Here is a 15,303-nt window from a genome sequence, read left to right on the forward strand (position 1 = left end):
ATTTTTTTTCAGACCATTACCTGGTTTGTGGGATTTTTTCCATGATGAATGGAGCGAATAATGTTCATATTTTTTTTTTATTTTTAAAGCTACATTCATTTTTTCTGACAAAAAAACACATAATAGTGTAAGGCACAATACAAAACAACACAAGGTATGATATAAAAATAAATGTTAACATGAAACATTGAAATTAATAATCCTCTTTCTCAAAATTGATGTCTTGATAACATGATATTAAGGCTAGATTAAAAGTTGCATAGCTAGAGGGGCAACTTCATTCTCCCAAGTGACATGTCTCCCAAATCAAGTTCAATAAGCAAAAGAAAAAGAACTGTATAAAAAAGTGGGGGAGGAGCTACTAGACTTATAGTGTATTGCCAATGAGAACCAAAACAGTATGAAGAAAATCTTCCATAAGAAATGGAAAACAGAGGATACCTAACAGGTTCTGAACACTAACAGTAATTAGACACATTTCCTTAACTACTGACAAGGTCTTTAGTAAGCCAAATGTTAAGCTAGAAGTCAACAACATAAAACAGCAGAATGGAAAGAAATTTACCATTATTGTCATCAATTGTCTTCACCTTGACAATACCTGATCTACTTGAGAACCAAAGAAGTAGAGGATAGTGACCAAGACATTGCAGCATTTATTCCAGATGTGATATCCACATTCCTGATTAACAGATCCCTAAGAAAATCCCATGGACCGAGGAGCCTGGTAGGCTGCAGTCCATGGGGTCCCTAAGAGTTGGACACAACTGAGCGACTTCACTTTCACTTTTATGCATTAGAGAAGGAAATGGCAACCCACTCCGGTGTTCTTGCCTGGAGAACCCCAGGGACGGGGGAACCTCATGGGCTGCCGTCTATGGGGTCGCACAGAGTCAGACACGACTGAAGTGACTTAGCAGCAGCAAGGTTCAATATATTGTTAGTAAAGATAACAGGAGTACTTGGGTCCAACCAGAACAGAGAAACAGCCTAGCATCAATTTGCCTGTAACAATTTCTCTAAACCAACAGGAGGGATCCAGCGAGCACTGGAGAAATGGAAGATCTTAGATTTTAGGGCATGTAAGTCCAGGTCAGAAATAATCCCTGACCCTCTGGTATGTTAAAGGAGCAGGAGTATGCAATACTTGCCACCAGAGTACTGAGCATGGAAAGAGGGGTTCACATAAGATAGAGGAGTTGCTCAGCTTTATAAAGGAGAAAAGGGGGTCACGGATGCTTGAGGCCACCAACCTACTATATGATACCAATCCATGTGCCAAAATTATGAGTCCATCCATCACTGGGGCTTTTCCAAGAGTTTGGGAACTATTAATAGCAACACATGACCTTGGCAGAGGAAGATGATGGCAATTGGGTAGAAGTTAGTATCAAAGCATTCCATTCAAAAGAGAATCCACTGCATCACATTTAACTGAAATTGAAGATGGTGATCTTCCCAAATAAGACAACATAAAATGAGGTATTTAGAGTTCTGCTGGTGATGATTAAATACAGTGACAGTAGAACATGGGATCTGATATGGCTCTACTGCTTTTGTTGTTTTGCTGTTTCATAACTTCCTTCGAAAGTCTTGCTATAACGTGCTACTAGCAGCCCGGATAAGTCAGGAGAGGAGAGTATGCCAGGCAGTTGACAGTTTCTTCTAGGATCCCACAGGACCAGAATCAAGCGAAAGCTTTCAATCTTCAACCATATTTACCAGGAATACATTTCTCACAAGTTGATTTTATTAAATAGCTCACTTACCTTCACAGTAGGCAGAGTCTCCCTGGACAGAAATGTAACCATTCTTGCACTCACAAGTAGCTTTGGTATTCCAGTTTTTGCACTCTGAGTTTTCACCACATTTAGGTCCTTCAGCACAAAAGTTATGACCTAGAGGAAACAAATAAAATTTTACATCAGGAAAGAGGAGAATAAAAGACTTCCAAATAATAAAGCATGAGACACAGTTATTATATGTCAGCATACATGAGAATATACCTTGGCAATATGCAAAGGTAAATTTGCATATCCATAAAGAGGAATAAAAAACTGTGGACCATCCCATACCTGAGAATTTTCTCTCCTAATTCACAAACTTGCTGAAGTTATTCCTTTTTGAAAGCTTTTACCCATGTTGATTCTGAATTTTATTTCCACTACTTTCTTATGTGACTAGTCTTTTAAATGGTTTTATTACAAAATTTATGATACATAGGAAATATATAAAATGAATATATATGAATATATCAAATAAAATTCGGAGAAGGCAATGGCACCCCACTCCAGTACTCTTGCCTGGAAAATCCCATGGGCAGAGGAGCCTGGTAGGCTGCAGTCCATGGGGTCGCTAGGAGTCGGACACATCTGAGCGACTTCACTTTCCCTTTTCACTTTCATACACTGGAGAAGGAAATGGCAACCCGCTCCAGTGTTCTTGCCTGGAGAATCCCAGGGATGGGGGAGCCTGGTGGGCTACCGTCTATGGGGTCACACAGAGTCGGACACGACTGAAGTGACTTAGCATAGCATGGCATCAAATAAAATTAATACAAAAAGTATTATCAATACCTATTTATTAAACATCCCCAAAGAATCCCCTTCTCAGCCATCAGAGACAACTACCCTAACAATTCCATTAATCACTCCCTTATATATTTCTGTATGCTTTACCATACGTAGGTATGTATTTCTAAATAATAGATTATTTCATTTTGGCCATTTTGGACTTCACCTGTGAAATCATACTGTACCATATCCTCTATGGCATATGTTTTTTTTTTCCTGTTCATTCATATTAATGCCTGTGGCTATCATTCATCAGTGGTATATAATATTTCATAGTATAAATAGTCCACAATTTATCCATTATACTTAGTATTGACTGAGTTATTTGCAGGTTTTGAATTACTAGCACAGCTGCAAGAAACATTCTTGAACATGTTTCCTGAGGCATACTTTTTTAACCACATGTTTTACATTTCTTTGCCCAAGAGTCTTTTCTTGAATCTAAGACATTCCCTCAGGGATAGTTATTTTTCCTCTAACTATAGTCTTCATAAATTCCTTTTAGTGAAGATAAATCTGACAGTAACTATGCTCAATTTTAATTTATCTAAATATGTCCTTTGACCACCCTCCTACTTGAAAAGCAGCTTTACTAGGTACAAAGCTATTTTGTCTCAACATTTTGAAGACATCCCATCGTTTATGGCTTCTGTTATAACTGTTGACAAGTCAATTGTTAGCCTAGTCATTCCTTAGTATGTGACAAACCTTTTCTCTGTGACTTTTAAGATCTATTTTATTTGGTTGGTTAAGTTGATGAGCTTTGTTTTGTTTCATATTCATTAACTTTAAGGTTTTTAGGTGTGAATTTATTTTTATTTGTTCTTCCTGGGATTCCTTGCGACTCTTAAATATAAAGATTTAACCAATCTTTTATCAGTTTGGAAAATACTCAGGTATTTTCTCTTCAAACATTCTCTCTTCACCATTGCCTCTAAATCTCTCTTGCTAGAATTATAATGAGATTGCTATTCTCCTTTCTTTCTTAAGCTCTCCTCCATGTTACTTCTACTTGCCTTAATATTCCCATCTCTTTTTTCTATGCAGAATTCTGTTTAACTTCTAGATGTATCTTTCGGTCTCTTAATTCTCTCAAGTAGTGTCATATTCACTCAGTCATCCACATCATTTTTATTTTACTTGTATTTTTTTAATTTTCCAGAATTCAATGTCTTTTTAAATCTCCTTGGTCAAATTTGTAGTCTCTCATTCTTTCCTCTTTTAATTTCCCCCTTTTAAAAACATATTAGACTATATTTTACACAGACAACTCCAGTATCTTCAGTCTTCTGATTTTGGTTTTTTTCACTGAGTATCCCGCATGGTTACTATTTTGTGTTTTGAATGATTCTTTTATGATTCTTTGTGAGCTCATATTTTTTAGGATTTAATCTGCGGGAATTATTTGAGGTTTGGGCTTTAAAACTGTACTTCTTCAGAGAGGATCTGTGTTTGCTTTAGTCAGGTGCCCGAGGGAACTATCAACCCACAATCACTTTCAACTACATTTTGCCTTGGGACATGGATTGAGCCACACAGGTAGAATAAATTTAGATTCTAAGCTTTCAGGAATGCAAACTCTTCTCTGCCATACTCCCTATCTAGAGTCAAGACTGACAGGCAAGTCTCCTCTTACAGACTAGATTTTTCCTAGCCACCCACTGAGGAGTTACCCTTCAAGATTCTTTACTTATGCAAGCCTCAGGCTTTTCCTCCTGTCTACTTAAACAGTAGTCCATTAGAAGCCAGATTCTACCACCAGGGACTAAAAATTGACCTCTGGGCAAATGCCAACTCCAGTGTGCTTATCTCAATGGAATCAACCTTTTTTCTGGTCTCTGATTTTTTTTTTTTTTGGTCCTACCTCTATTACCAATTCTACCAATCTCCCGACCCTCAAAACATTTTATATATTATGCATTTTTAGGTTACACCCACCACAGGAATTGTGAAGTTCAAATATAACAAGGTATATAAAAGGTGCTTTATCATTTTTAGCTCATACATTTTAGCAAGTAGTAACTACACTGCTATATCACATACTGTAGTCTCATAGAAAACAAGTGATCTTGGAGAAGAGATCTAATACATAATTCAGGGTCTTTACTAATAAACACAGTAAGTCACTTTGCCTGTCTAGGTACATATACCAAGAAAGGGCAACATCAGTGATTTTCACACTATTCCTGAGTCTTGGGCACAGCTGAGTGGTTGGTCAGAGCTCATGTCCTCCAGCCCTGATTCAAATAAAACAGCTTTGCTTTTCTACTGTTGAAACAGTGACTATATGAACAACAGTTTTTGGTTTTTAAAAAATATAAAAAGCACTGAACTATATAAACTCCAAGTTTAACTCCTTTTGGTGATAACATTCTAGACTGTTCTTCCTTTGAGACAGAATTTTAAACCAACATTCTTAGGATGAAAGATAATAACTCCTATTCAATAATAATATTCATGTACCTATGTCTGGCATTACACTAGATGCTTTAAATAGGGATAATAATATACCTTATTAATTTGTGTGGAACAAGTTAAATGGGCTAATTCATATAAAGCACTTAGAGCACATCTTGATACACACTAGGAGGTCACTAAATGTTAGCCTCCGTGATAAGAATGATAATGATTATGATAACAGTACTGCTGACAATGATGGCTAAAGTTCAAAACAACTTGATGATAACACTGTTATCCTCAGCTTCAAGATAAGAAAAGAGAAGCTCAAACTCATTAATATCTATCTAATAAGTGGACATGCCAAGATTCTAAACTATGTCTGGTAAACTCCAAGGCCTATATAATTTGTTTTTTTCTATATCCTCTCACATACAAAAAATAGTTTAAAAAAAAAAAGTGAAAGATGTAGACACTACTTGTGACATTAGAAAGTGGATCCAAGGCTGAGGGGAGCATAATATCATATCCAGCCTCACTATCTGACCTATTAACTGGTGACTGCCTCAGTCAAAATCAGAGAAAAAACTTAACGTGTTGGAAATGTGAAACCTCTGTCAGCCAAGAACACTTCTACAAGGACTTAAAAGGCTTATAATAACCATTAAAGTACTTGATGTTTCTGTTAGCAAAAGGACAATTTTTAGGTATCATAGCTTTCTTTGCCAGAGGAAGTGCCTGGACTTCCCTCCCCACATCACAATTGATCAATAATTAAGTTGTCACATTTTCTTTTATTACAAAGTTTGACTCAATGTCAATATGAATGCCCTTTGTTGCATGACTTTTTTTTTTTTTTTCTCTAGGATATGCAACTTCACTTTCCACAAACATTTGATAGCCTGGAACAAAGCCCCTCAAACACTGTTGACTTTCCAATGCACATCTCTCTAGCAGGCATGTGCCATGTCAATTCACAATGCAGAGAGTTGGGTCAAATGTATTTCAAAGACAATGAAGGGCCCATGAGACAGATTAATGGTATGGACAAATCCACTTTGTCTGGGCCTCACCATTGTGTCAAAAACATGTGTTGTTGTTGTTCTTTTTTTTTTTAATTAACGCAAGCCTTCATTCAAGCAGTATTTATTCAGTACCTGCTTGCCTTTCTACATGAGTGAACAATCATCGACTCAATATTTACAGGTCTGCAGCACTATGCAAGACCCTGGGGGCAATGTCAAGGTGTTTGAGACATTCCATGACCACAAGAGAATTAGAAACTCTAAGGTGAGGTAAGCCAAACCCAGAAGTAGCTAAGTAAGATGTGAGCAGTACAAATTATCATAGTGTGCCAGAGAAGAAGAAATCCCTTCTAGCTGATGCCAAACTTAACCTATGACTCATCACAGGTAGAAACTTGTGCAAGACACAGGATCTGCAAGACACAGATCCAAATGGGAGGAATGGGACTCCAACCCTTGAGGAAGAAGGGTAAGTTTGAAGAACCTCAAATAATCTGGCACAGTTGTAATAAGAATGATTAACATTTATCAAGCACAAAATACATGCAAGGTACTCAGTAAAGTGTTTCAGATGCATTATTCCACTTAATTCTATTAACAATCCTATGAAACTGGGATTATTACCCTATTTCACAGATGTGGCACTAACTCAGAGAAGTTAGGGCATGAGTGAAACTACACAGAGCCACGATCCAGGTGTGACTGATGCCAGGGTTCTTAATCAAAAAACAACAATTTTATAAGCATCCTACACTCCAAAGGATTAAAAAGATATTCTTTTTTGCATGCCTAGATTTAAGCAGATTACATTTTAGATTTCTTTTTCATACACACACACATATACAAACATGTACACAAGGCTGGGCAATTTAAAATATTCTTTTAAAATACTAACCCTAATCACTCCAACTTCTTTAAGTCAAGATCTATGTCTGACTCATTTCTTTCAACACAAAGCTTCCCACCCAAGGACAGCTGTCTGTGGAGAAGGATGGCTTATAGACGAATGCAAAAATAGACAGGTAGAAATATGGGTGGTTAAATTAATGAGCGAATAAAGATATGGATGAATCTACAGTGGTATTTTAATGCCCCCTCTTGAGCAACTAAAAGGCTAATGGGACTCGTTTGCTAGTCACCATTTTTCTTTAAACATTTTTACTGAAGTACAATTTACATACCCAAAAATTGACCTATTGTAAAGACAAACTGATAATTTCTAGTAAACTCACACAGTTATACAGTAAATCACCACAATCCAGTCTTAAAACACTTTCATCACCCCAGCCGGTGATGAAATTCTTCAAAACCACCCTGCATTCTTCAAAACCACCCCAAGATAACTGGCTGCCAAGTCATAAATCCTCAATCAACTCTCCACATTTCAAAATCTTTCTAAAGGTTTGGTCTTTCCTATCTGCTGTCTGAAAGGCATGGCATTTAACTTATAAACCCTTCCCTTCAGGATATCTGTCTTCAGTTGCCACCTGCAGTCTTTTTCTCTAGTCCTCTTACTAACTCTTGGTACAATATTTTCTTCAGAAGCTGGTTATCAAAACAGATTGATGCATGAGATTCTTCAATGTTACCTTCTTTCTTTAATCAGTATCTTTTTCCCCCAGAATTAGAAGTTGTGGCCAGACTGTAGAATACACACACATATGCATACATACATACTCAATATCCATGTTCTTTTATTTGAATATTTTAATAAATGAATCTGGAGTCTCTGTGGGCTTCCCTCATAGCTCAGTTGGTAAAGAATCTGCCTGCAATGCAGATGACCTGGGTTCGATTCCTGGGTCCGGAAGATCCCCTGGAAAAGGAAATGTCAACCCACTCCAGCATTCTTGCCGGGAAAATCCCATGGACAGAGGAGCCTAGCAGGCTCCAGTCGATGGGATCGCAAGAGTCAGACACAACTTAATGACTAAACCACCACCAGAGTCTCCGTAATTATCATCCTATAATTAGAAGCACACAAAGTAACATCGTCTAAATAGCAGTGGTCCAAAGACAGAGAACACATTTGTTATAAAAGTTGCTGTTTGTTGACTTTTTCCAATTTGCCAGGCACAACAACTCTAAAGATTAGTATTATTCTCACTTTACAGATTAGGAAAATGTGGTTGGGACTATTTTATCCAAGGTAACACAGCCAGGAAGTGGCAGAGTTATGATTTAACTCAAGTTCTTGTTAAGACCACTAAAAAAATTATTATCCTATGATTTAAAAACCTCGGAGCATAGACAACTACTACTGACTATTCTCTGATGATGTTTGTAGATCTCTATGCCCAGTAAAATTTTCAAAGAGGGACCCAACTGTAGGTTCTGCCAATCTGTTCTTAAGAAAAATTGAAACAAGGCCAATGCTTGTGCCCAGTCTCTTCTGGTCTCTGGTTAAGAACATTCACCCTCCTCTAGAAGCAATAATAAAGGCTCACAGGGCCCTCTACAAACAGGAAGTAACATTGTCTTGTATACCCCACTTTACATATTTTACATCATTATAGCCACAGCCCACTTGACATTTAATTTGGATGACCTCAGAGTTGTCTCATGGCTCACCCAGCTGAAACTGCACTCTTGATCTTAAATCTGATATCCATGCTCCCCAAGTTCTCCATTATCAATCTGCAGCACTTTTATCCACTTAAACCATCTTTTTTTTTTTTTAAAGGAGTCATCTTTGTCCTCTCTCTTCAAATACTGCCCCTTCCTAAGTTCTATTCATTTTATTTCATGAATATCTCTGGAATCTCTTTTTCCTCCACTCCACGGGCAATAAAAAAAAAAAAAAAAAAACCTACTCCAAACTATTATTTCTCAAAAAGAAAGCACCTAATTTGCCTTCCTGTTCCTCTTTTTGCTTGTCTCTAATCCATTTTCCCCACAAACAAATCCTTTTAAAACATAGATTGGATCATGTCACTCATCCCCTTAAAAGTCTTCTCCCAAAGACTTTCCAATTTCTCAAGAAAAATTCAAAATTCTTAATTCTGATTTGAAATGACAAACAAGGCTCTCCTTTCCCTCTGTCATCCCGCCCCAAGTGTATCAGCCTTTATTTGAATTCCTCTAGTACTCCAATCTCTTTCCTGATTCAGAGTCTTTGCAAGCTTGTCCCACTAACTCAGAACCTATGACACATCCCTGCCAGAATAATTTCTACTCAGTTGTCAAGTTCCCAGCTTAAATATAATCTATTCAGAGAAGGCTTTCTTGTCCCTCAAGTCTAAAGAAAATTCCATTACTCTCTCCTATATTTCTCTCTTCTTGTTCATAGCAGGTAGCACAGTTACTAATTACATGTTCATTTCTGTGTTTATTTGTTGAGTGTCTGTTTCCACATTAGAAGCTCACTTCAAGGGAAAGGACCCTACAAGTTTGTTCTCTTTGTGCCTAAGGCAACATCCAGTGCATAATAAACACTCAAGAAATATTTGTAGAGTTGATGACTAAATCCTCTTTCTTCCAAAAGTAAAATTAAGAGTGCTTTAAAGTGAATAAACCAAGACTCAAAGATGTTAATTACCTTCTTTGTGGTCTTGCAGCTAGTAGGCAATGCCTAAAAGATACATATAGACTCAAATAGGATTCTAATGCCCAGTCTCTCTCCACCACTCTATATGACACCCCAGCCATGATTTTACTCATTAAGGGACATTCAAGGAATGCTGACCTGACCCGAACAGACCAGTACTCCATCACTCAGCATTTTCTAGTCCATGACATGCCTTGAATCTTTCCAAAGGAACAAACCGTGTTTCTTTCTCCAGGATACAGTCCACAATTACTTTGTTGCTTGGGGACTTAAAAGTCAAGAGAGAAATAACACCACACAACAGAACACCATTCTTGGATGAGATACCAAAATGAGTAATATCCTTTTGGAGCTTATTTACACTTGAGTGGTGGAAATGAGCAGATGCTCAGAGCAAGACACACAATCTGCTGAAATGGAATTCCAGGTTTTACTCCAACCACTTCCTTAATTTTAGTTCCTGGCAGAGATACCATTCGTTTGTTTGACAAATATTAAGCCCCATGACGTGTGTCCAGCCACTGTCCTAGAAAATTGGGATAAAACGAAAATGCCACAAACAGCATAAACATTCCCTCATTCATTTAACACTCTAGTTGGGATGGCTATTGTTGAGGATTGGGTTACAGGAGATGTTGTGATGGAGAGGAGCAAGGTGCTTCCAAAATGTTATCACACAGAGGGGCCCTAACGCAAGGTATCAAAAGGAGATTTGAGGGATGAATGAGGTTGGCTGGACAAGGCACAGGATTTCCAAACACAGGAGGCAGCATGTGTCTACAACATGCTCAAAGAAATTGAAGAAACATAAATGTTGAGGTCATATTTTCTCCTTTCATTGGGAGCCGTCTACAATTTGGACTCCCCTTCATGGCCCTGAATCTAGAGTTCTATTACTAGTGAAAAACCAACAACACTTATATAAAAAAAAAAAAAAACTCTGGTTTCTTTAAATCCATTGGCTTAACTGCATATAAAATCCCTGCCCATCATAATGAAGCCCCCACACTGCCATTCTCAAGATCCCACTCTGTAACTTTTCAAATCACAGCAAACCATCCACTCTTTCTGCTTTATCTAGGGCCAATGATGGATAAGCATCTGTATGATTTACTGCGGTGATTTCTTCCACAGCAAGGAATGAATGGGTCACTACTCAAGAGCAGGATTTAGTTTCTCTAATATAAAGTCTGATTCCACATAGAGCATCACTGCTTGCTCTCAATCACATGCCCCTAATGTATCTCCAAGAAGGCAACCAGGTTACCTTTGAAATGATGGACAATCTGAAAACGCACCCCATATTTCCCCACCCTAACTCAAATCCTAGAAAGCCAATACCCCTCACAGCACTGCTGCTTGCCCAACCTTGAAAGTCACAAAGAGCAAAGGTACACTGAGTACGATATATTCCAGTGTTCCTAGTTGATACGGAAAGAGCTCCATCCATGGACTGGCCGAGAGGAGGACTAAGGCCCAAAGATTCTTTATGAGAACCAGATGCCCTAGTGTACTTCACAACCAACACACATGCCACAGAAGCCTGGGCCCTGCAGGGGTGAGGACGCTGCTTCAGCTTCACAACCTTCATGAACAGAGGGTTGTGACATCATGGCAGAGGTTGTGACCTACTAGAGACAGAGCTCTCTGGATTCTCATAGGTCCTTAGAAAGCACATGGTTTTTCAATAGTAGTCACACTTAAGGGTCTTCCAGTCCAAGGCAGCTTGGCCTTAATTTCAAGTCTTCTCTCGAGGGTAATGTGCCTCCTTCCCCACACTCCTTGGGCCTGGATCCACTGCAGCACTTTTAAAAGAACAGAATTCATGGGCTCCCCAAGACTCTCTCCTCCAAATGCCCTGTGTTCTCAGCCTCAGGAGTTGAAAATACAGACCTGGCTTTCCAGTGCCCACCATGGCCCATGGCTGCAGGGATTTTTCTATCAATAGGCAGAGCACCTGGCCCATCTACAGACTGCCTGCTCCTCTATTTAGGCACTAGCTTACCTTCCATTAAGTGCCTCTTTTCCAAGTCTCTTTTTATCTCCATTACACTGAAATCCTCTAAAACCCATTTCAATTACAAATTCACCTAAAATGAAGACAGACTAGAAAAAAAGAAAATCATGCACCACCAAGATTCTTTGGGAGGATTTAATTGAAGGGCATAAAGCCTTAAATAGTACAAATAATCTCAACTAATTTCAGCCCAAGCCAGATGACAAGGCAAGTGAGCATGAATTAAAATTACAGATAAACACGTTGGGAACAGATGTTGAAAAGAACTTTTTCTCCAACACTGAAAATCTTCAACATGCAGCAAAACCCTCCAGAGCCATTGGCAACATTCAAGATACAATTAGAGCTGATTATGAAAGGAATAAAACCCTGAGGAGTGTGTCAAGAATTCTGGGGTGGGCCAAATGATTGTTGTGTTTTCCTGGAGCGATCCTGAGACTACGTGGTCAAGTTGGCATTTTTTTCCAGCATTAAGTGAGAACACCAGCAAGTCATGAGCAATCTTTCTGCTGGGGCTACATCCATGCTTTTATTACTTCTTCCCAGGCAGAAGCATAGATGTTATTCCAGCGCCCACTCTCCCTTCTCCACCCTCGTGGCCTTACACTTAGGTAGACGGGCTCCTGCTATAGCCATTACTGCAAGGTAATGCTGCTGCTGCTGCTAAGTCACTTCAGTCGTGTCCGACTCTGTGCGACCCCATAGACGGCAGCCCACCAGGCTCCCCCATCCCTGGGATTCTCCAGGCAAGAACACCGGAGTGGGTTGCCATTTCCTTCTCCAATGCATGAAAGTGAAAAGTGAAAGGGAAGTCGCTCAGTCGTGTCCGACTCCTAGCGACCCCATGGACTGCAGCCTACCAGTCTCCTCCATCCATGGGATTTGCCAGGCATGAGTACTGGAGTGGGGTGCCATCACCTTCTCAGTAATGATGAGGATAAACAAAATTTTTGCTGCTGGCACAAACCAGCCAGCAGCATCAGCGAGAAACTACAGCAGTGATTAGGGCTGTTCTGGGTGGTGCTGCTGGTGACTAAGACCTTGGATCCCAGCAATTGCAAAGTGACCTCCCCCTGCCAACGTCCATTACCTTTGACTTTTTGTGTGCATCTCCCTACTTGTCCTGCAGTTCTGTCCCTAAAAGCCTTCTGGCTGTACCAGGAGCCCTGTGGATTTAACCACATGTCAGCTGATTACTTCAATTTTTCTTTAAAGGGTAGAAAAATTATTTACAGCGTTTGTCATGACCCAAGGTTTGAAGAGGTGAGGTGTCCATGCAACGAGTCCAGATATCAGTTCAGCTGATACAATGAACAATGTAAATCTGCCAGAGTCTGTTATTCTTAACTGGAAGGTCTTAGGTCTGATTTCCCCAAAGAGAAAAACTCCGTATGAAACTATAGTCTCCTTTAACAGAAATGAGGGGATAGGGTGAGCTGTATCATCACACTGTTATACAAAAACATAGACATGACTCAGTTAAAGAAAAAAAACTTCATAATCAAGCCAACAAGTTATATCTTGAGGAACCAAGTCATAAGTCCACAGGAGTTTTAACACTGTTCCACAGATGAAAAAAAGCCTTCAGCTGGTGTCTATTACAAATTAGCACTTGCCATCCACCTCTGCTGCTAAGCTTCTAAGTCGCTTCAGTCGTGTGTGACTCTGTGTGACCCCATAGACGGCAGCTGACCAGGCTCCCCCACCCCTGGGATTCTCCAGGCAAGAACACTGGAGTAGGTTCCTATTTCCTTCTCCAACGCATGAAGGTGAAAAGTGAAAGTGAAGTCGCTCAATCGTGTCTGACTGTTTTCGATCCCATGGACTGCAGCCTACCAGGCTCCTCTGCCCATGGGATTTTCCAGGCAAGAGTACCGGAGTGGGGTGCCATCGCCTTCTCCGGCCATCCACCTCTACAAGAACTAAATCATGTGCTCCTGCTGCTGCTGACCTTCCACCCCCTCTGAAAGGAGTTCAGGGTGGAGAGTAGAAATCAGGCACTCTGTGCCCTGGGAAAAACTGATAGGTCAGGTCTTCAGATCATTAGATACTTTCAGGAGTCGATTAATGAGCCCTTTTCTTGTATCTCCTCATATCTAGGAAAAGCACTAAAATCCTTCATGGTGACAACTGTTTCTATGACTAGCAAACAGCTTCATGAGACTAGCAAAAACCTTCTGGAAAAACATACGCGTTTTACTCCCCCTTCACCAAAATCACATACATGGTGACCTATCCACCCTGCCTCTTTGGAACAGTTTCTCAGAGCTATCTGAGGTGCTGTATTCTGGGCCGCAGTCCTCACTTTGCCCCAAATAAAACTTAAATTGCAACATTTAGGTTGTGCATTTTTTAAAGTCAACATTGGTACTAAAAATAATTTCATTCAATGTCACTGGAGTGAAAATGACAGGATTATTCTAAATGATATGAACATATCTTCATCCCTCCCTTTTCTCCTACAATTACAGAAACGATTCATAAAATGTGGTCATGAAAACAAGCATTATTTTTTAAAAGTTGGAGAGCTTTATGGATTTGATTTAATCAGCCAACTGGGGCTGCGGGCAAGGCGGGGAAGGTCAGAAAGGAAAAGCACCCTCTCTGCCTTCTCAAATTTCAGTCCAAGCCTAATGAAAATAAACCTTGGAGAACTTCAATCCCCAAGCAGGCATGAGAAAGGTTTTGACGCAGACTTCTGAGCGGTGATTTCCCTCAGACTAATGACCTGACGTTCCTAGTAAGAAAGAGAGAGATGATAAATATGCTAATTGAAGGGGCTTCAGTGCAGGTTTTGAAAGGGGAGATAGCCACATGTGTGTCTGTAATCAATACCATCAGGATAGCAGAAACCACATAGCTGAAATCACACCACACCAATGTGCTCAACCCTAAAATACCAATTTCAGGTCATGGGAATCCCAGCTCTCTGCTTGCTTGCTACCTGCCAATCAAAAGACTCTTTCAATCCACAAAGGAAATGGAACAGCCCTTCCATATGCAGGACAGAAATGACTTTACATAGAAATTGAGTGTTTCTCACCTTTTCATTACCTTCTGTTTTTGAGAGGGACAAGGAGGAGGAGGGGAGACGAGAACTGAATAACATGCCTTCGAAGAGGCCCGCCAGGCTTTCCTCATCTTGTCAGAATCAAAATTGTCCAGCCACCCCCCACCACGCCATTTATCTTCCAAGACTCCGCACAGAAACAAGAACACGGAGGAAAAGGTAAAAGACAAACAGAAGTCAAAGGAGAAAAATATTTCCCAGAATATTGTGAGAGACCCTTAGGCTACTTCCAAGGATGCTCTTGGGAAATAAATTGAAATTAAGACACAGAGTAAGATTCATGGGCAGCACAGGTCAAGACAATGGACATTTGAGCTCATCTGGATGAATTTTTGTACATCATATAAATTTTATATTTTATGTGGACAAGTGGACGAAAAGTTCTGGGTTCCTCTCTTGTAATGGGTCAATGGGAAAGGGGGTAATGACAGTAAATGGTGCTGAAAAGGGCTTCAGTCAAAAATAATGCTTTCCTCATTCCAGGGTCTGAATTCTGAGATTGGCATAAATAGAAGAATCCTAAGAGAATCCATATGCCCAAATGGTTTCACTCAACCTGCTTCCCAGAAAAAAGACCTCCCCACCCTATCTTTTCTGAAGAAGTGCTCTGGTTCCTTTAAAACACAGACTTGTCAAGGGACATAAATAACTCCCTCACTCGCAGACGCAGACAC

At 39.7% G+C, this 15,303-nt stretch overlaps 1 protein-coding gene across 2 annotated transcripts in view; it reads right to left on the reverse strand.

Moving 5' to 3' along the window:
• The window catches only part of NELL1 (neural EGFL like 1), a 1,057,189-nt gene that overhangs the window by 758,850 nt on the left and 283,036 nt on the right, over positions 1-15,303 (reverse strand). For both annotated transcript variants that reach the window (XM_070783206.1, XM_070783205.1), the window contains exon 12: positions 1,770-1,898. In XM_070783206.1, coding sequence (XP_070639307.1) covers positions 1,770-1,898 — 129 coding nt within the window. The remainder of the gene's footprint in view (positions 1-1,769; positions 1,899-15,303) is intronic.

This window comes from Bos indicus, chromosome 29 (assembly GCF_029378745.1).
Source record: "Bos indicus isolate NIAB-ARS_2022 breed Sahiwal x Tharparkar chromosome 29, NIAB-ARS_B.indTharparkar_mat_pri_1.0, whole genome shotgun sequence".
Lineage (NCBI taxonomy): Eukaryota > Metazoa > Chordata > Mammalia > Artiodactyla > Bovidae > Bos > Bos indicus.